At 38.6% G+C, this 22,173-nt stretch overlaps 2 protein-coding genes across 2 annotated transcripts; one reads left to right on the top strand and one right to left on the bottom strand.

The window, feature by feature from the left end:
- Positions 1-406: 406 nt before the first annotated feature.
- kcnj12b (potassium inwardly rectifying channel subfamily J member 12b) lies at positions 407-6,632 on the bottom strand. Its single transcript, XM_079457337.1, has 2 exons — positions 6,179-6,632; positions 407-2,894 (listed from the first exon to the last, which is right to left on the bottom strand). Exon 2 carries the CDS (start codon positions 2,816-2,818, stop codon positions 1,547-1,549), a length of 1,272 nt encoding a protein of 423 aa, XP_079313463.1. The 5' UTR covers positions 2,819-2,894; positions 6,179-6,632; the 3' UTR covers positions 407-1,546.
- A 5,223-nt stretch (positions 6,633-11,855) lies between these two features.
- On the top strand, positions 11,856-21,218 carry eftud2 (elongation factor Tu GTP binding domain containing 2). The gene is made up of 28 exons (XM_079457336.1): positions 11,856-12,055; positions 12,607-12,719; positions 12,846-13,023; positions 13,118-13,196; positions 13,357-13,432; positions 13,823-13,888; positions 14,015-14,050; positions 14,136-14,226; positions 14,411-14,493; positions 14,912-15,078; positions 15,172-15,296; positions 15,383-15,446; positions 15,540-15,630; positions 15,709-15,844; positions 15,978-16,105; positions 16,201-16,394; positions 16,497-16,608; positions 16,977-17,117; positions 17,786-17,887; positions 17,960-18,042; positions 18,176-18,262; positions 18,468-18,594; positions 19,042-19,129; positions 19,459-19,577; positions 19,806-19,900; positions 20,079-20,232; positions 20,604-20,711; positions 20,807-21,218. Exons 2-28 carry the CDS (start codon positions 12,618-12,620, stop codon positions 20,900-20,902), a joined length of 2,928 nt encoding a protein of 975 aa, XP_079313462.1. The 5' UTR covers positions 11,856-12,055; positions 12,607-12,617; the 3' UTR covers positions 20,903-21,218.
- Positions 21,219-22,173: the final 955 nt, after the last annotated feature.

Genomic DNA, 22,173 nt, shown 5'->3' with positions numbered 1-22,173 from the left:
TAGCATGATGGCGTATATTGATCGAATTATTTTGGGCAACTGGATTGCCTTACTTTTCTCTCTTATCTATAAGAGGATGACTTTGGCTATAATTTACCTCGATGAAACATTTAATTTATTTAAATTATATAATGTCTTCTTTATTTAATCAGGCACACTTATGTTCTCCCACAGAGCAAAGTGATGGATGAGGTGAGTGGGTGAACACTCTCCCTTTTGTTCCTCCTCTGGCTCTATTTCTCATCTCTCTTTTTCTCTTTGCTCTGATTTTAAAGGAGGGAGACATCCAGAGGAGAGCCACAGTCACTAATTACCATGCAAGATATCTGAGGTGGGCGGTTAGGATTCGGCTTTTGTTGGTTTCTTGTTGAATTGTGTTTAGCTTGTGAATGGAAATCTACAATTAAGCAGACTTGTTGTATTACCAAAGGTCAAAAAATGAAAACTTTCATAGTACATGTCTGTAAGCATTAATGTAACTTGAAAATAGACCAAAGCTATTGATGACTCATCTTGCCCTCACTCTCATTTTGTCCAATCAAATGCCACCTACTTCTGATTAACGAATCACATTCAAGGTTGTGATTTAAACAAAAAGCAATGGTACAGCATTACCTAATTGCTCATATATTTGGCATCTACCACATATGTAGCTTCTAGTGTCAAAACACAAAACCACTACTATAATGCCATCAGAGCTTTGGCATTTGTGAAAATCAGCTTAAAAACACTTAAAAGATGAGCACTCTTGAGTTTAATGTCTTTAAAGCTACATGAAACTTTTTTGTGCTGCTGTTTGTTTATGCCCTCTTACACATATATTGTGCGGTTTGTCCTGAGTATGAACGTGAATGGTAGTATGTTGTGTACACACATGTATTTCTTTCTCTTGTACTCTATAACTCCATATATATATATATAAACTTTGTTTCTTTGCTAGTTTCTAGCCTGGGAGCCATCTTGCTCGTCGTCCTTTAGCAGTAAATCAGCATTTGTTTTGGCATTAGTTGCACACAGCAGTCCGTGATCAAAAGAAATATCACTTGTCTTTACCCTGGTGTAATAGGAATCAATTTTAGCCAGACGGTGAATAGATAGAACATGGATGAATGATTGAATGAATGAATGAATGTTAGTCATTTTATTGCTTCAAGTCACACAAAACATTGTATATCATGTTCTACTTAACATACAAGCAAACATCTAGAGGTCTAGTTTGTGAAAATGTTGATTTAGTCAATATGGCACCCAGGCTAGCTTTGTATTGCATAATAATACTACTTAAAGCTATCACTTGAAACTACATTATTAAACATATAGTCTAAATTTCAAGTTTTCCTACAGGAAGGCCTCGCATTTCCAACAACAACCAAAAGCACTTTCTTTTCCTGACCTGCCCTTTACTACAGCATGGCTCTAGGACAGTGGGTCAAGGTTTTTAATATGGCACTTGCATTTCTCTGTATCTACCCATGACAACCGACACTAAAAGAGTAGGAGTTTTACAGTAAAGCAAAGTCATGTAAGGGGTCACAGATACGAAAGGTCATATTTCAGATTCTTTGTGGTATGACCTTTGATCAGAGTTCAGATTGGCAGACAGGGTCTCTAGCTCAGTCCCCCTCTCACCACTCTCCTCCAATTCCTGCTCCTCTTCATCCCTGCTGATGAAGGCCAGCTCGTTCTCGTAACAAAAGTTGCCACCAGACTCCAGGGATTTGTTTTCATCCGTGTCTTTGGCACTGCAGCCTGGCGTTGAGGGCACCTCGTAGGTCTTATGAAAGTGTGAGTAGTCTACTTTATATTGGTTCCGTTCCTCAAACACCACCGGCTCAAAGCGATGGCCCCATAAGATCTCGCTGGCCAGGTAGGAGCTGCGTACCTGAGCCGTCATCGCAGTCGCTTCAACCATCCCCTCTAGTATCACTACAATCTCGAAATCGGATGTTTCCAGGTCCTGCTTGCTGATTCCAAACAGCGGGCTGTCCTCATTTATTTCATGGATGATAGTTAGGGGAGCAACTAGGAATATGCGGTCAAAACCCAGGTCATATCCCACATTTATATCGATCTGATCAAAGGGGATGTACTCGCCCTCCTCTGTAATTCGGGGCTTGATGAGTTGCGCCCGCACGTGGGCCTCCACAATGTGACTTTTCCTCAAGTTCCCAACCCGCCACATTAGGCACAGCTTCCCATCACGCATAGAAATGACGGCATTGTGTGAGAACAGTATCGTCTCTGCGCGTTTCTTAGGCCGTGCCATTTTGGCCATGATGGCGCCGATCATAAAAGCGTCAATTATGCAGCCAACGATAGACTGAAAGACGAGCATGAACACGGCTAGCGGACACTCTTCGGTCACACAGCGAAATCCGTAGCCGATCGTGGTCTGAGTCTCAACCGAGAACAGGAATGCTGCCACAAAGCTGTTGACCTGCATGACGCACGGTGTGAAATCTTCTTCAGAGGGTCGGTCTAGGTCACCGTGGACAAGAGCAATGACCCAGAAGGCGAAACCAAACGCGAGCCAAGACAGTACGAATGCAAGGGAGAAAAGGAGAAACATCCAGCGCCAGCGACTGTCCACAAATGTGGTAAAAATGTCAGCGAGGTAACGCTGGGATTGCTCGTCCATATGCACAAAACTGATATTGCACTGGCCTGTCTTGTTGACAAAGCGGCATCGCGCCTTCCGCCGCGTCTGAATCTTGCCGTTGCCAAAGCCATTGCCAAGGGCGGGCATGTTGCCGTGGCGATACACGTCCTCCTCGGACGATGAAACAGTGTTGTAACGGTGGGGCCGGCCCACGCTCATGCCACTCTGCCCCGCCAGAATCAGTAAGTGGGAGAGAGGACCAAGGTAGCAGTGGATCAATTGCTGTTCAGGGTGCCTAAAGAGAAAGCAAAAGGTCAGATAAGACCTGTAGTCTTACGCAGGGGTTTTCAACCTTTACAAAGGTAAATACAAACACACTTTCAGTTGAGACTGTAAATCATGATATTAAATTAGCTTCTTAGTAATACTGTATAAAGACTTATTAAAAACAGGTGCAATAAAGGAATTAAATGCAAAACAGTTATGTCATGTGTGAGGTCAGAGGTTCGTAGCTTAAAATGTTGAAATATTAATATTGTTTCGCTTTGGAATTTATTCACTTATTGGAATGATGTTGGATAATGAATAATAGATGTGCTTTTTGGAGTTTTAAAATCGTGGCGCACGTTCAATTACATTACAAATCTAAGATGAGATTTTCATATAACAGGAACTATTCCTCTGATAAGCACTATATACCTCTTTTGTTAAATGAAAACACTGGTCTAGCAGAACTTTCATATCTTTAAATCCTGATTCGGTTATAAATGTGCTTTTGATTGTATTCTGTTTAATTGTTTGTGCAGTGTAAAAAAACTGAAACATGAAGTTCGTCTGGACCAATGTTGTTTATGTCTTCCAAAGTGGTCTATATAATTTCAATTTAAAAAAGATAGAAATGTCATACAATTGTATAATAACGGTATGTGTATTCCTCCAAAGAACATTGCAGGATCTTCCAGACCATTGGTTGGAAACCTCTGGGGACCTTATTGTTCTTGATAAGTTAATAGTATTAAAGAGGAAAAACTGATGTAGATATTTGTAGGAGTTCAGAATGGTGAGGTGAAAACCTAAATGAGTAGGATAAAACTGCATTCCCAAAATAAACTTTAGTCCCAAAATATATTCCATAAATGAAGTCTTATGCCATCTAAATGCAGCTAGCAAGTGTGTTACTCCAATCCCGGAGTGCGTGCAACAGTGCTACTCTGTGAGAGAACGTGTATCTGCGCACATCTGTCACTAGACTGTGTTTCACAGCAGATGTAGCTAATTAAAGTAATTTCACACTTTTACTGCGAATCTCTGCACCTTTCCTTCCCAGTGAAGTGCCGAGGTGTGAGCACCTATAGCCTGAGAGAAACCGAGTTGCAGTCATTATTGTTATCGTCATCGTCATTATTCAGATTTTTTTCTCACTGCAGTTTTTTTTGACTGAGAGCTCTGAGCCAGAAGCTGCTGGTGGGGTCCGGATTTAGGCGTCTAGCCACTGCCTGAGTCAAGTGATCTGTCTTTCTAATAATAGATGCTTGTCTCAGTGAAACTACTGCACACGCACACGCACACGCAAGAATCTGCGCTCCAAGACATACTGTACTGACAGAGAACCATCAAAACACACACACTGGGGCTGGGTAGTGTCAGGTACTGCTATTCTGGTAAGTGTGAATAACTAAGCCTCAGATTCGATCAGAGTGATAATGAGAAAAACATAATTTACTTTAGGCGCATCCACAAACACGCACACGCACAAATGCTGTGTCGCTCCTACAAAATAAAAGGATCACATGAAAAACTAGAGGGATATAGAGGTTTCCATGGAAACCTGTCTGGTAGAAATGGTGTGTGTATGTGTAGGTGTGTGTGTTTGTTTGAGGGGTGACTGTTGGCTTTGTGTGGTGGTATTTTAGTCATCATCCAGGTGGCCAGTCACTCAACGAAAAAACTGAGAGGAGAGAAATGAGGGCTTGTAACTTTCTTAATAGCCGAAGAGAAAATAGATTTCCAGTTGTAGGGAAAGAGTTTGCCATCTCACTACTTCCTGGTGTGATGCCAGCTAATTCCATTCTAAATGTCAGCTCATGTCTAAGTGGTGTGATACTGTTCTTATGATGAATTTGTATGAACTACTCTGTGAATCTGTGAAAACTAAAAGAAATTTTAACTTGACAATTTTCATCCACAATAGTTTTCTCTTTTGATTTACTGTATTTGCTTATTTTATATAAAGCAGTTTTTTGAGAGGCACTATATATATATATATATATATATATATATATATTGTACACTGTATTTGTTTTATAATACGCACATACTGTACAGCCATTTTGGAATTAGTATGTTCAACATTCAGAGCAGTTTTGGGTTTACTAAGCTTTAAAGCTTATTAAGTTTAAAGGTTTTGCATTCCATTTATAGAAACATTATCTAAAAGTCCCAAATATCACACAACGTAAAGAAAGCATATCTCAAAGGGTAAACAAGTTGTCACAGAATAGGATTATGTGAATCACAATAAAACTATATATACACATTGAAATCATATTTGAACTTTAAATGATCTCTTTCCTGTGGTCTAAATCAATTAAAAACAGATCTTTACCTATATGTCATATAAGAACTATAAATACATGTGAGGATGTGCGTTTTTAAGACTAGTGAAATTCGGAAACAGAAATCTTGCTGTAAGAGGTAAAATGGTGGAACAGGTGTTCTGATATCTAGAAGCGTTCCAGAGATAATCTCCGTTTTTGATGTGGTGTAATGTAAATAAGAACACCTTCGTTCGTGGTGATCTAAGCATCTTTTAGCTGAACAGAACGTTCGGTTTCATTTTATTACGTTCGTTATCTTAAAGAAGCCAAATCAAAGCTGTCAGCTGTCATTTTAATTCTTTAACATGACAAACATTCTAACAGTTCTTCCAGGTGTAAAATGGAAAACATGATGAGTAATTCAAAGTGAGGACCTGTTTCTTGACAGCTAATTGACAGACATCAGGAATGAATTGACATGACTCCTCCCTCCAAGCATTTCCACTGCCCCCACAGAGAGGCATCGGTGTCTCCTAATAAACTTTATGAATGTAGACTCGTATCAACCTCACCATATGTTCAGTGCGGAAATGGATCCGTAGAGTTGCACCTAGTGACTTTTCGGCCAGAAGAAGACTAGAAAATTTTGAAAATTATTTTATAATTGTTTGGTGAAAGTCATTTTTTTGAAAGTCAAGAGCAGTTTTAAAGCAATGGCACAGAGCACAACATGTGCAGACATTCTAGCATTCCAGTGACATCCGTCACCGTGGGAATACTTTATGCATTTTGACAGCCCCCTTGTTGATTCGAGGACGCACATGGTGTAAAGTACAGAACAAGCAATGTGGCTGTGCCCCACCTGCCTTATGCAACTGATATGCGGCACAAGAAAGGTAGCAACAGAAACGCAGATTTCAAAAACACCTACAGGTTGCAGAAAATCCTTGTATACTTATGAGGAGACAGAGATTCTTTACTATTTAAAGTTTGCTATGTCAACAGGCACTTTAGGTGTCAACAGCATACAAATTGTTCTTACCTTTACTCTCCCCTGCGTTGACGTGTGCATGTAATTACAAACGTGAGAAAGCAAACTGGGTTCTCTCGCTAGATCTCAAGTTGAACTAAAGCATGATTCCGCTGAGTTTCTTTAAGGTTCCTCTGAAGGAGAGCGTTCCCTTCCAAGAAAACAAAAAGCATCCTGACTGTCCAGCGAGGTCTTCATCTTTAACGTCACACGTGTACCGTATGCATATATTAGAATGTGGCTTGCTATCTACAGGCTGCAGATTAGATTCCTTTGCTAGCAACATCAAAATGTTTCATTAATGGTCCCTAGTGTTGATCCAGTGATGTTCCAGTAATCTTTAGAGAGGCTGTGGTCATCCCTCTGGGTTTCAGATGTTCACTAATCTCTCACCAGCACCTCACCGATGACTCTCTTTGAGCGTTTAAACACGGCTCTCTCTCTCTCTCTCTCTCTTACCCTTGTCTGCTATCTGATCTTTGCTGCAATTTTTCACTCTCTCTCTCCCTCGGTTGCTCTCTCTGTCTGTGAAGTTGCCATTTCTGAGGACTAGACGGTTACCGATGCTACCTCGATCGCGGAGCTCTCGAAAGCTGCCTCGTGTGCATGCTTAAAACCAAAATAAATACATAATTTTTACTGCCCTCTAGATTGGCTGAATACATAACAAATGGACTAATATGCAGTCTGTTAAAATCATGTTTACAGTTGGATAGTGGAGTTTGCATGGTGTGTGCATGCAAGAACATGTTCTCAGATGAAAAATTTTGAAGAGGCTTGCTCTTTGGGTTGGGTTGCACACATGGTAAAGATGGTGACAGAACGGGGACATTTGGCTCCACAAATACACACACAAACACATGTATAGTCTCATCGGTCATGCTTGGTCACACTACCAAATCAATCAGACGACTGTGGTTGTGTGTGTATTTGCTCCTTCTGTTTGTTGCAGGTAGATAGTAAGAAAGAAAGAGAATAAACTTTTCGTGTTGTTTGTGATCTAAAGAAGCTCTTGAGGTTAACATGCCACATTGCCGCATTCAGTCTAACGCACATTTACTGTGATGTCAGCTTAGGTTGCAGCAGTGGCATGTCCTGATACTGTTTCACGTAGTGTGTTGCTTGCTATGTTTGGAACTGTTCTGTTATTGAAGGAAAGTCTGAAAAGTTTACAGTAAACAACAGCCAAAGTCTATGTGAACCCTGAGAACCCTTAACATGGCATGTAAAGAGATGGCAAGACCCATCGACAACATGCACGTATTTGATTTTAACTGCAAGTCATGTTTAACTACAAAGACCTGTTTGAAAACAATTGATCGAGTGAAATATACAGTTAAATTAATTTAAATACCAACTTTTTTTTCAAGTGTGCTAGTCAACGCAATTATAAACCTGTTTACACTGCCACCAATCAAAAGCTTTGGGAATGGACAAATAAATGGCTTTCTCCGGGTATTATCATTCCTGTATAAAGAGTGAAAACACCTGTTCATCTTCAGTCACATTCAGACAGAAAGGGACCCGTAAAAAGGCAAATAGTGAATGTACATGGAGATTGCTGAATACCTAATTAAACTATTTCATTCTAAAGAAAGTTAAGAAGACATTTTTTGTAATTTTGAAAAAGTGTTTGGGATTTTGTTTTAATATTAATGAGGAAATATGTCTGTGTGTTGGCCTCGAGGCAGAGGAACAGATGTCTGTTGTGGAAATTCAGGGGTCCATATGGACTCGAGTTTAATTATTACTGTAGAGACTTGATTATGTCAATGTGTCCTCCTTTATCAATGAAGTGATGGTAAATAAAGCCTTATCTTGGCTTTGCGCAGATATAGAGGACGTTTGAGTTCACATATTTTACCCTCTTTTAACTGTCAAACTAAACAAACTGTGTATTCATTATGAAGTGTGTGTGTGTGTCTTTTTCCAACTTTATGACACATGGAGCATGAAAACAAGATGACTGTCACATAGCTGTGAGTTCAATGAAATTCAATAAGTGACCTATCTCTAAGCCCCTCCTCATAAATATACTGACCAATCAAATCAACTGTTGCCATGTGCTAAACACGTTTGGTGTAATGTAAGCCTATATGGAAGTTACTGCATTTTACAAAAACTATCCAAAATTAAATCTGGAGAATGTTGGAATATTAACAGGCGTCAACAATTTTTAAAAACAATTCTTCTTTTTTTTTTCTTCTGCTCTTATATGATCTTATATGATACTCAGTACTGTGAAAGGTTGTTGGTGATGTTCCTCATTTGTAAGTCGTTTTGTTTATAACTGTATGACATTTGTACCGTCATTACTCATCCTCTTTTCATTTCAAACTTGTTTGACTTTCTTATGCAGAACACAAAAGAAGAAGAAATTTGGTAACCAAACAACAGCGTAAATGATTCACTGTGTGTTTCTAAAACTTTATTTATGTGATCCTGCAGGTTCTACACAGGCACAACATAACATAAGAGCACAATATTTGTCATGGTTGGAATTTAGGCCACAGTCTCACCAGCATTTCTCCACACTTACACAAACCCAGTGTGTTTCAGTGTGTAGTGTCGCACAAGGAATGATACCAATTTAAAAAAGTACAGATTCATTTATACATTGCGAATTTGATCAATATTACATACACACACGCATGCGTTCAGTGAGTGCGATCTAGTTAGAGCAGAAAAGTATGTGACCTCAATCTGTTGTGCTGTTTCTGCACCTTCCTGTAAACTAGTTTCTCACCACGTTTGCCATTCATCTTTCCCTCCATCTCATTCATCCTGCTTAATCAAAAATAAGTTATTACACGTGCAGAAATACCAACGACAAACCTGCAACATACACATAAAACACTGAAGATAACATAGTTGGCTTCATATTTGTTTCTTTGTGTCTCGAGCAAAGGTCATTCTTTCAAAGCCGTCTTGTTTCGCTGTCTCTGATATTGGGGGCATGTCGGCTGAACCTTTTAGATTTTTATAACCTAACCCTTGTGTGGTGTTTGGGTCTGTTTACTAAAAAAAGATGCGAACCATGTTTTTTTCAACATTTATGTTAATTCAAACTAAACTTTTTCACATTTTTTCTATATATTGCTAAAATATCAAATTTTTCATAAATTTTACATAGGTGAATTACAGAAATGAATAATCATCTACAATGTAGATGTTGCTTGTTATTGGGAATGTATGTTTATATAAAGTTGTATGGCATTTTAGATACATTTTTATGTAGGTCTAATAGACCTGCGAGCTTCAGCGGAGTAACAAAAACATAAACACCGTACTAGCACCAAATGGAATAGCAAATGCAATTGCGTATATAGCGTATAAATAACTGCTTTTTCATCACAAATTATATTTCGATTGCTGAAACTTATTACACTATATACTTCCAATTAGAAGTCATGGGGATACTCATAAAATCATTATAATAAATAGATAATCCTCTTTGGATGACTCATTTAAGAAACGCATTGGTTTCACAAAATAATTAAATAACAAGCATTAATTAAGCCTCTTGTTATGTTTTCATTATGTAAATGAAATTGAGGAGCTCTTCTGCTATTTTTTCCTCCCCTGGCTGCAACCAACAATCAAGAGTCTCATCAACTACAGCACAGGGACCAACTGCTGATTAACAGGTGTGTGTGCCCTTAGTAACACGCGTTTTTATGCACCATATAGAAATATATCAAACATAAAAACAGTATGTGTTTGTGTGTTATAGGTTAGGTTAAGGTGATAAAATATTGAGTTCATACAGTATCAATGTTATTAAATCCCCATAATCCATGAAGACACAATGGGTGTGTTTGAGTATGTTAGAGAGTACATATGGATCACAGATGACAGACAGCAATGATAGACATATAGAAACAGAAATATTTACTGATCACACAGGTTTTGGCAAATGGTACAGACAGAAGTAACAGATACCGGACATGCAGCTGTAATGGAAAAGACATTAGTAATGGACCAAAAACTGAAGAGCGGGATGCACACAAGGGAAAAGTGTGTCGTTTATTTTCGCCTCTGCACAGGTGTGCTGATCAAAATGAGTAATGAGAGAGTTATTAGAGCAGCACCTCAGAGACTGCAAACACGTGCTTATTTATACACATACAGTACACGTCATGCTTACATGCAAACACAGAACACAAAAAAGAGAACCATTAAATTGTTTGTGGAAAAAGTGACATGTTTTTCTTTACCTTTCAACACTAGTATACAGTGTTTTATTTTCTGTGGGGGAGTCTGTCAATAATGCAAATTGCTCAGTTGGATATGATAATAAAAACATCAAGTTTGATCAAGTCAATTGATTAACAACAGAAAGCCACAACCGTGTGGGAAAGGCCAGAATCACCATTCTGGATTTCTTGCTAGGTTAATTTTATGTTAGATAATGTTTCGGATTTAAGCACCTGATACATTACCGCTTTGTGCATTTGCCACCGTCTTGTTTGCATTTGTGATATTTGGCACTGGGCCCTTGGAAAATGGATCCTTCGCACCAAGAGGTCTTGAGATCCTCTCAGACTTCTTCTGGTACAGTACATACACGTGAATTTTATAGGTACACATAAGCCCTGTAGCAAATAAACAGTGGGGCTCACATTCTAACTCTCTCTCGTTACAAAACATTTGGGTAAACAAACAGGATGGTGGACAACGGCATCTGTTATTCCATCCACGATGATGCTTAGAATGATTTGCTTTATTCAGGGCTCTAGATATGAAAGTTCACATGCAAACATACTCGCACAATATTACATTACATGGACTTTGCCATTACGTAACAATAACTGTCAATTATTTGTGTTGATATTGCGTGAAATGTTCATTATTAAATCGTTTTTAATGCATTTCGACTATGCCATTTACGCTATAGAGATGCCATCACATAGCGTTTACTTTCTTTTGTAGCTAGTTGAAATATTTGTCAGTATAAAGTATTGGAATATTTTATGTTTAGATTTTTATTGTAATATATTTTTATTTACTGTACAAAAACATTATTTAATGTTTTACAGTAAATAACATTTATCGTCTTTTAAAATGAAAGTTGTATTTTCCATTTTATGTGTTAACTCCACAGAATTAATCTAATATACCCCATAAACCTAGTTTAACGTCAATCAAATTAGCCTAACACATTAGACTTTAGAGTGGCATTTTATATTCTGACAGTTAAAGAAACACAGGTGAAAGAAAAAGAATAACAGTTTTTTTGTTTTCCTTTTCCTAATTCATATTAACCAATTTGGTTGATATCATGCATTTAGTGTTATGCAAGCTTTAGTTGAATATGCACATGTATGGCTATGTTTATGTTTTTCCATGTAGGCCAAATGAATAGTAAAATGCCAACATATTTTCTTATGGGTTCAGGGAAAATGAAATGTCTGTAGTTCTGTTAAACTACATGTTGCTAATTCTAACTATCCTTCTACCATCTAGGATGTCCTCACTTGTCCTATATTAATAAACACTAAACGCAAAACACTGTAACCATTAAAAGTTGTATTTATTTGGACATTAGCCGATGTTTAAAGACATTTTGACGTTGTAAACTTTAACAATGATTGAACGATGAACCCAAAACGACTTTAGGTTCATAAATCCTCACAACTGCGATAGCGCCATCTTCTGTATATCTACAAATGTTAATCTCCTTTAGATAGAGATGTATTTGATTTTGAACAGGCAAATACGCAAGTCCACAAACAATGACGTCAACAATCTGCGACATACGTTGAGCTGCGTGAAGACCTCGCGGTGCATGGTTTGAAAACAGGAGGAAGAAAAATACCTTTGTATTAAAACATTGAAGTCGGGGTCCCGGGCAGAAGAAAGCAAAACAAGTTTGCTATAAGCATACAGGTATAACATTGTAATACACAATGCATGTATAAGCGTTAGGTAAAGTAGAAACGAAAGCGGAATTTAACGGAGCCGTTCATTCATACACAGTGTTGTACGTACATTGCACGTTCGGAAGCGGCACCGCTTAAACTATATGACCTTTTCGGGTTGGAAATTGTAAGTTATTTTAATAGCGTAATTTACATAGACGTGTTGTGCATATGTCAAATCAAATTTGTTTATTTGTCTCCTACTGTGTTTCTAAACTTTGGAAACTGCCTGCATAGACAACAATTTAGGCATGATAGACGCGTTTGATCCATATGAACATTTAAGCTACTGGTCTATATTTAGACTAACTTACTATCAGCTTGATTTGCTGATACGTATGAACATTATATGGTTCTTTGCTTTAAATATTGTTTTCCAATGCCATTCAAGATGCTAATACGTGCATGATTCTAATACGTATAATTAATACACTCCGTTTGCATGATGTTTGTGTTGGTACATAATACCAACTGAGATAGGCATACGAAAAAGCTTACATTTTTGTTTTATCTCATCAGAAGTCGCCAGCATGGAGACAGAGCTTTATGATGAGTTTGGTAACTACATTGGACCGGAGCTGGACTCTGATGAAGATGATGAAATGGAAGCAGAGGACCGGGATGCTGAAGAGGTCAGTGTGAGAGCCCCTCCAGCCCTACAGAATGAACGTTTTATGTGCAACTGATGGCTTGTGTTACTGTATATGGTGTGAATTGAAAGTGTTGAAGCCTTTTAACGTGGTGTCTTTTTTCTGTAGGCTGATGAGGATGATGATGATGAAGACCAGGCTGAAGGTGATGAGGAAGGTGGTGGTGGGGGTGGTGGTATGGAAGTGGTTCTTCATGAGGATAAAAAGTACTATCCGACGGCCGAGGAGGTTTATGGTCCAGAGGTGGAGACCATTGTCCAAGAGGAAGACACTCAACCACTTACAGGTAAAACAACCTCTACACGATGTTGGAGTACACGGCTATGCAGCATAAGAAAATGTAGTGCAGTGTCAAATGTTTTTTCACTTTCCACTTTCAGAGCCCATCATCAAACCTGTGAAATCAAAGCGCTTCACACTAATGGAGCAGGAGCTTCCAGTTACAGTCTATGAAATGGAGTGAGTAATATTCTCCTATTTTGGCATTTGTCAGACAAGTGTATCAGAAACCAAGCGATGCATTCCATTAGTTTCTGTATTCCCGAGTACGTCTTTCCTGTCTCTTTTTGTATGTTTGTTTATTTAGACTGTACTCTTATTATGCTATGTTTAAATGCAGGTTTCTTGCTGATTTGATGGACAGTCCAGAGCTGATCAGAAATGTCACTTTATGTGGACACTTACATCATGGCAAGGTGTGAAAGACAGACATCACACTGTTTTTCAATTATGTCTATTAAATGAAAGTATATTTGTCATATGCAGTCAATAATGTTTTACATAAAAATAATTGGTTTAACAAAAGGGCTGGGTATCAATTCTGATGTTCCATTCCGATTCACAAGCTCTCTTCGATTTAAGTCAATGATTACGGATTCAATACAAATCCTATAGATATTTCTATAACAAACCTGTAAATTAAACTTTAAACACAGTTGGGTACATTGAAACAGAACTGCTTTTGAGAATCGATATCGATACCGCATTTTAAAAAGAACAATAAATTGATTTTAAATTGTTTGCCCAGCCCTATTTAAGTTTGTTAAAGGACATAATGCTGATGTCTTTGTGTCCCCCCCCACCAGACATGCTTTGTGGACTGCCTTATTGAACAGACTCATCCTGAAATCCGCAAGAGAGACGACGCTGATGTAAGTATATACTAGATTTTGCGTATATATCTTATTGGTCGGATATACTGTAAATCTGCCTTAAAGCCACACAAATGTTTTATATACAGTGTATGCTAAACTGTTGGTCCTTTTCTCTTTTTGCAGTTACGCTACACAGATATCCTTTTCACAGAGCAAGAGGTAAGAAGTGACCGCTGTTAAGATCACACACAGGTTCAGTGTTGGTTCCAAACATGTTAATGTACTGTATGTGTTTCTTTGACAGAGGGGAGTTGGCATCAAGAGTGCTCCTGTTACGATGGTGCTGCCTGACTCGAGGGGAAAATCCTACCTTTTCAACATCATGGACACACCAGGTGCCTATCTCTTTTTTATGCACATGCCCTGAATCTATGACACGGTGGATATAAAATGTCCTAAAAACGAATAGAATAATGAAAACATATTTGTTTGACAGAAGAATGTATAAAAGTCAAGAAATACCAAGACCCAGTGCAATTTGCTGATGTGAATTTCCTATTTCATGGATGCTTGTTTCAGGACATGTCAATTTCTCTGATGAAGTGACATCGGCGGTCCGACTCTCTGATGGCATTGTGCTCTTTATCGATGCAGCTGAAGGGGTGAGCACACACATACTGCTGATATCAAATGCACTGGTTTCATTCATTTGTTGCTAAAATGCACATCTTCCTTTTACTTAAAGGAGCAGCTAACTTAAAAAATCTGTCTTTATTTACTCAACCTCAAGTTGTTCCAAATATGTATAAATTACTTTGTTCTGATGAACACAAAGAAAGATATTTGGAAAAAAGTTTGTAACCAAACAGTTATTGGCCACCATTGACTACCACAGAAAGAAAAATTGCTTTATACATTTCTTTGTTCTGTTGATCACAAAAAAATATTTTGAAGAATGTTGGAAGGAAACCAAACAGTTATGGGGCACTTTTGAAAACCATTGTAATTTTTCCTACTATTTTGCAAAGAACTGTTTTTTTTGTGTACTGTCCCATTAATACAATGTCATGCTTTGTGTAGGTGATGCTGAACACAGAGCGACTGATCAAACATGCAGTACAGGAGAAATTGGCCGTCACTATCTGTATTAATAAAGTGGATCGTCTCATCGTCGAGCTAAAGCTGCCACCCACTGATGCCTACTACAAACTGCGCCACATTGTTGATGAGGTCAATGGATTGCTAAGGTACTCGTGGAAAATGACATCTTAGACCTGATTGAGTTTCCTTTTAAGCTTCCAAAGACTGATGTGTATGTCTGTGTGTTTATCATCTGGCAGCACGTACTCCACAGATGAATCGCTTGTTGTTTCTCCTTTACTGGGGAACGTGTGTTTCGCCTCTTCACAGTACAGCATCTGCTTCACTCTTGGCTCCTTTGCTAAAATCTATGCCGACACTTATGGTGAGACGCACATACACGCACACATAATTCACAAATATTCTCAGAACTGTTGTCTGAAAGGCTTGTTTTCTCTTTCTTATTTGCAGGTGATATTATCTACACAGAGTTTTCTAAGAGACTGTGGGGAGACATTTACTTCAACCCCAAAACGTGAGTCTTAGAGACTATTTGTCTTGTTTATAAAGTGACTTGCATGTTTTGTTCATGGAGCTCTTCTAATGTAAATGGTTTTGTGTCCATCAGGAGGAAATTCACAAAGAAAGCCCCCAACAGTAATTCTCAGCGCAGCTTTGTGGAGTTTGTGTTGGAGCCTCTGTACAAGATTCTTTCACAGGTGACCATCCCTCACAATTTCAAATCGGGCAGTGGCACATGTATAGATAGTTAAAACTCTCTCAATGTGTATCTTTAGGTGGTTGGAGATTGTGATACATCTTTGCCACGTGTCTTAGATGAGCTCGGCATTCATCTGACCAAAGAGGAGTTAAAGCTCAACATCAAACCCCTGCTGCGTCTCGTCTGTAACCGATTCTTTGGAGAGTTTACCGGTTGGTGTTTATAGTTGCATTATACCTAAAAGTTATACTAAATGTCAATATTTTAATTATAAATGCTTACTGTTGGATCGCGTTTTTGTTTAAACATTTTATAATGTACAATGTGAATGTGCTTAATCAACAGGCTTTGTGGATATGTGTGTGCAACACATACCGTCTCCTGAAGGGGGCGCCAAAGCTAAGATCGAGCATTCCTACACTGGTGGTCTGGACTCGGACCTCGCAGAGACAATGACTGAATGTGACCCTGATGTAAGTTACTTCATCTCACACTTTTTATACAAATACATTTGAATCTGCTATGTTTTCCAGTAAATTCAAATGAATGAAAATGTTTTCTCGGTTAGGGGCCACTGATGTGTCACACCACTAAGATGTACAGCACGGATGATGGTGTTCAGTTCCATGCGTTCGGTCGAGTCTTGAGCGGAACCCTGCAGGCTGGTCAGCCGGTGAAGGTGCTGGGTGAGAACTACACCCTAGAGGATGAGGAAGACTCGCAGATTTGTACCGTCGGACGCCTGTGGATCTCTGTCGCAAGGTAACAATCACATTCGGCAGGGTGATCATTCTGATTGGTCAATAAACTGGCATTAAATGAATTCAGTTTTTAGACAAACATTTAAGTTTAATGTGTTGCTAGATATCAGATTGAAGTGAACCGGGTCCCTGCTGGTAACTGGGTGCTGATAGAGGGATGTGACCAACCTATTGTTAAAACAGCCACGATCACCGAGCCCCGTGGAAATGAAGAGGTGAGAGATCTAGAGAAACCAATTTATTAAAGGGATAGCTCATTATTTACTCATCCTCTTGTCATTTCAAACGTGTATGACTTCCTGCAGAACAACAAAGAAGATATTTTGAAGAATCCTGGTAATCGAATATCGGCGGTACCCATTGTCTTGGTTTTGTGTCCATAGAAAAGAAGTGAATGGGTACCGCCTTTGTTCAGTTACCAATATTGTTCAAAATATTTGATGTTCTGCAGAAGGAAGTCAGTCGGGTTTGAATTGAAAAGAGAGAGTAAATGATGACAGAATTTTCTTTATTCTGTGGTAAATCAAAAATCACTTTTAATTTGAGATTTTGAACGAAAAGCGTGTATTGTGTTTGTGTGCAGGCTCAGATCTTCAGGCCGTTGAAGTTTAACACAGCGTCTGTGATAAAGATAGCCGTGGAGCCGGTCAATCCCTCTGAACTGCCCAAGATGTTGGACGGACTCAGAAAAGTCAACAAAAGTTATCCTTCGCTTACTACTAAGGTAACACCCTTACTTACTTACTAGGGATCGAATATCGAACACAGAACATGGCCTTTCGTATTTCTTGTATGTATTTAGGCAATTTCTTCACTATTGAATAAATTGAATGGTCAAAATTTGCTCTCTCCATTGTTTTACACATTAGAAGAGTGCTGTCATACATTAGGAGACGTTTTTACGCCAACTATTTTCATTAATGGACCAAAGTATTGCAGAAGTAGGAGGGAAGTTCATGTGCTAGTTAATTTTCTTTTTAGGCAAGCAAAGTTGGCTGTATGGCTGTCAAGGAAAAATAATCTGAACGGTGCTGGGTCAAATTTATATTGTGTCTATTTTAAAGGGTTTACTAAAATAAAGTTTACCTATAATAAACTGGGCAATGACATGAAAATGGTTATATACAAATGGGCTGTAAACCATTGTTTTCGGGGTGTGAATTATGTGAAATGTATGTGACCGGTGTCAGGTGTGTTTTTTTATTATTATTTAATTGATTTATTTCTTGGATTAATGTATTTGTTTTACTTTTTAAATGGAAATTTTACTTTAAGTAAAAAAAAGTCTCTCTCCGGCTGGTTGCTGTTTGATCATATATGTCATTTTGTACTGTAAGTGGCCATTTGATCACCACAGATCTAAGTGTAATTTCTCGTTATGTCTAAATTTAGGTGGAGGAGTCAGGAGAACATGTGATTCTTGGCACAGGTGAGCTGTACCTGGACTGTGTCATGCACGACCTGCGGAAGATGTATTCTGAGATTGACATCAAGGTGCCTTTTTTGCTCTCAGGTATTTACTCTTTTCACTGAATAGATTATCTCAACATTCGGTTTTCTCCATAGGTAGCTGATCCTGTGGTAACCTTCTGTGAGACTGTGGTGGAGACGTCCTCCCTGAAGTGTTTCGCTGAAACGCCCAATAAAAAGTATGAAAAATAAACTTAATCTCTGAACTGCAGTGGTGTGTCCTGACAGCTTCACAGCATGTTGCCATCAGTGTCTAAATGATGGTGGGTTGGGCTGAAAAGAGCTGTAATTGTGTCTGTGTGTGATCGGCAGGAATAAGATCACTATGATTGCAGAACCGCTGGAGAAGGGTCTTGCAGAAGACATTGAGAACGAGGTGGTGCAAATCACGTGGAACAGGTAGAGCATCTGTTTTTTTATTGTTATGTATTACCCTTAGGAGTATTTGAAGTGCTTTATTTAAACACAATAAACAAAACAACATTTGAATATTACAATGCTTTATTTTTATTGCTGTGTGTGTTCTGAGGCTAGCAAATAAGCTTTACATGCCATTTTCTCTGTTAAGTAATTCAATCTCTTTCTCACTCTTGTTTGTCTGTAGAAAAAAGTTGGGAGAATTCTTCCAGACTAAATATGACTGGGATTTGCTAGCAGCTCGTTCCATTTGGGCTTTTGGACCCGATACAACTGGGCCCAACATCTTAGTCGATGACACTTTGCCCTCTGAGGTAATTCAGTTTCAGGTTTTGTTTCTGCGTATGCTAATTTGACATGCTAACTCGTCGTTCAAGCCTCCATTGTTAGTTCTCCAGTGATAGTTCACCCCAGAATGAAAATTCTGTCATCATTTACTCAACCTCTCATCTTTTCAAACCTTTATGACTTTCTTTCTTTCACAGAACAGAAAAGAAGATATTTTGAAGAATGTTGTTAACTGGCACCCATTCACCTGCATTGGTTTCATGTCCATACAATAGAAGTGAATGGGTGCCGCCGGTGTTAGGTTTCCAATGTTCTTCAAAATATCATCTTTTGTGTTATGATGTCAAATGCACTTAGATTCCAATTGGATTGAATTTGTCATTGATTTTGCTAGTCACCTCTACAACTGACTAAACTGAGAAAAGCTTGTCAATGTAGACATGACTAAATATTTTTGTTCTATTGGACTGTAGGTAGATAAAGCTCTCCTCGGCTCAGTGAAGGACAGCATTGTGCAGGGTTTCCAGTGGGGGACACGGGAGGGTCCTTTATGTGATGAACGTAAGTCATTACAGAACATCTCTATATCTGCATTAGCATTCTCCACATTGTATGATTTATCACGCACTGAGAGAACAAGAGAAATCATTATACAATCTGATAGTAAAACTATACTGTTTGGTGACCTTCAAATGTCTAACTTAATCTAATGTAAATGGATCATCTCTACATTCTGTTCTGCATTTTTAACCACATTAATATTAATGAGTATGTTTATATTGTATCGTATTGTTTTGAATAGTAAACATCTCTCACATGGTGTACACCATTCAACGCCGCAGTTTGCTTTCTATTAAAAAATCTGTCGTCATTCCCTTCACTCCTTTCAGCGATCCGTAACGTAAAGTTTAAGATCCTGGACGCTGTGATCGCACAAGAACCGTTGCACAGAGGAGGAGGGCAGGTGATCCCAACATCTCGCAGAGTCGTCTACTCTGCCTTCCTTATGGTAATTTATCTTCCTACAGATCTATACAGCCGACCCCCCCTCTCTCTCTATTTCTCTCTCCCCTCCTCTGTTTCCTTTTCTGCCTAATCATTGTATCCATTAGTCTTATTGGTCTGTTTCATTCAATTACTTGACTCATTAATTCTATTCAATAGATTGAGCCGATTATCCTAAACGGTCTCTTACTAGCTCTTTCCTTTCTCATTTGCGATTGGATGTTTTCTGCAGGCCACGCCTAGGCTGATGGAGCCCTATTACTTTGTAGAGGTTCAGGCCCCCGCTGACTGTGTTTCTGCCGTGTACACGGTGTTGGCACGCAGGAGGTAACAACACAAACACAGAATGAGAAATTTGCTGACTCTTTGTCTGTGTTTACTTAGACACAAACACACATTAATCTGATTGTTGCTTAAGGCAGCAAAAGTCAGCGGCTATCTTAATAAAGACAATCTCCTTTTTGATATGTGCCTTTGACTGATCTGTTTTCTTTGTGCCCTGTAGAGGTCATGTGACACAGGACGCCCCAATCCCAGGCTCGCCGCTCTACACCATCAAGGCTTTTATTCCTGCTATTGATTCGTTTGGCTTTGAGACTGATCTTCGCACACACACACAGGGTCAGGCGTTTGCGCTCAGCGTGTTCCACCACTGGCAGGTACAAATACATTCACACGCTTGTACAAACAGGGTTTGGTTTCCTATAAACACAATACAGTCTGAATGTCTGGAATCACTTGATAGGTTGGGGTTAAAAACTTTAAAAGAAACAAAGGTTTGAAAAAAGAAAACAGGACATATTAAGTATATAAACTGACTGTGTGTGTGTGTGTGTGCGCGTGCGTGCGTGACTGAGCTCCATTGTGCAAGTTAATGCGTTGTGATGTGTTAGATGTTGAGTAGCAGAAGATTGAGTCAGTGTTAAAAACAAGGGAGTCTTCTGCTGCTGTTTCTGTGCATGCTTATGTCACATGGTATTAAAGCTTTTGCACTGTCCTGAGATGTTACCGTCTCTGTCCATCTCTCTAGATTGTTCCTGGTGATCCTCTGGATAAGAGCATTGTGATTCGTCCTCTGGAACCTCAGCCGGCTCCTCATCTAGCCCGAGAGTTCATGATCAAAACCCGCAGGCGCAAGGTGAGACACGTTTGCAGTTTTGAAGTGTATAGTCAACTTTCATTTAAATATCTTTGTACATCATCATCGTATCTCTCGCTCTCCTCTCCCTGCAGGGATTAAGTGAGGATGTCAGTATCAGCAAGTTCTTCGATGATCCTATGTTGTTGGAGTTGGCCAAACAGGACGTAGTCCTCAACTACCCCATGTGATGAGACAAATGAACTTTATCCCCATCATTCCAGTCATTGCCCCCCAACTTCACATGACTTTCACTCCCTTCGAATGGGAGGGTTTAATCCAACCCTGTGTGATGGAGCAGAAACAAACCCAAGAATCGTTTAACATCAATACTGATCTCCCTAAGATGACATCTGATTTAAGAATACATCAGAGTCTCCCTTGCAGTTTTGGTCCGTGTTTGTTTTTATATTTCCAAAAATGTTTTTGTAGAATATGATGTAAAGGAAAATCTTTGTGAAATCTTACAACACTTTTGTAATTGGGATTAAAAGGATTTGACCTGTGGATGTGTGTTTGAGTCATTATGTATGTATTTTCTCTGAGATGGTGATATCCAATGTGGTATAAAGGTGCAAGGCTTGAGGACACTGATGTGAAGGGAAAATGTATTTTCATATTCAGTATGATGAAAGGTTTGAACATAGGAAGGGAATGTTAAACACCGGGAAACTTGGAGATCATAAGTGGGATAGACTATAGACAAGTATATACCGTGGACAAGAGAAAGAATTGTAATGCATATTCATGAATCCTGTTAAAAGACGTCAGTAGCAATGGTTGACATGAGTGAAAGCTTTTGAACAGACAGAAGTCTGACATTTATGTGAATGTCATATGTCTCCTTGATTTTTCTTGTGGGGTTTTGTGCTATTTAAAAAAAAAAAGATGAATGTTAGGTGAAGTCATGTTGTGTATTTTAATCGTGGGAAATAATAGATTACTTTTTACCAGTATAAGGACCAGGAGAAAATAAATAGCGTGACACAAATGATACAAATAATTAATATCCTGTCAAGTAAATATTCAATTGACCAAAAATTTGATCAAAGCATTAAACGTTTAGATTTTTATTTTTGCATATAACAGGTCTAACTAACAGGGTATTTAACATCTAACTTTAACCAAAAGTAAGAAATAATGTAAAATAAGTAAACCCGATTCTATTTATATCGTGAATTTATTAAAGTGATAGTTCATGTCATTTCAAGTCTGTGTAATTTTCTTCAGCAGAGCACAAAATATGATATTTTGAAGAAAGTTTGCAACGACAAGAGGGTGAAGAAATATTAGTTTTTGTGTGAACTTTCACTTTAATAGCAAGTTCGTCAACATTCATCTAATCGCATCAAAGTCTGGCCGAGGTCAAGTATCCGTTTGTAATGGGGAATCATATTTAAAAATTAGGGATGGACTGTCTGTGGCGAATAATTTGTTTTGACTTGAGCCGCATAAATGTGTG

This window comes from Barbatula barbatula, assembly GCF_947034865.1.
Source record: "Barbatula barbatula genome assembly, chromosome: 5".
NCBI classification, from domain to species: Eukaryota; Metazoa; Chordata; class Actinopteri; order Cypriniformes; family Nemacheilidae; genus Barbatula; species Barbatula barbatula.
The sequence above is the reverse complement of the archived record's forward strand: the minus strand, read 5'-3'. Positions and strand labels throughout refer to the sequence as shown.

Excerpts from the sequence above, each read along its gene's own strand:
- kcnj12b (XM_079457337.1), bottom strand. The coding sequence starts at position 2,818 with ATGAGCGTGGGCCGGCCCCACCGTTACAACACTGTTTCATCGTCCGAG.
- eftud2 (XM_079457336.1), top strand. The coding sequence starts at position 12,618 with ATGGAGACAGAGCTTTATGATGAGTTTGGTAACTACATTGGACCGGAG. Across the intron at positions 13,024-13,117 it reads AGACACTCAACCACTTACAG|AGCCCATCATCAAACCTGTG; the intron begins GTAAAACAACCT and ends TTCCACTTTCAG. Across the intron at positions 13,889-14,014 it reads GCAAGAGAGACGACGCTGAT|TTACGCTACACAGATATCCT; the intron begins GTAAGTATATAC and ends CTCTTTTTGCAG.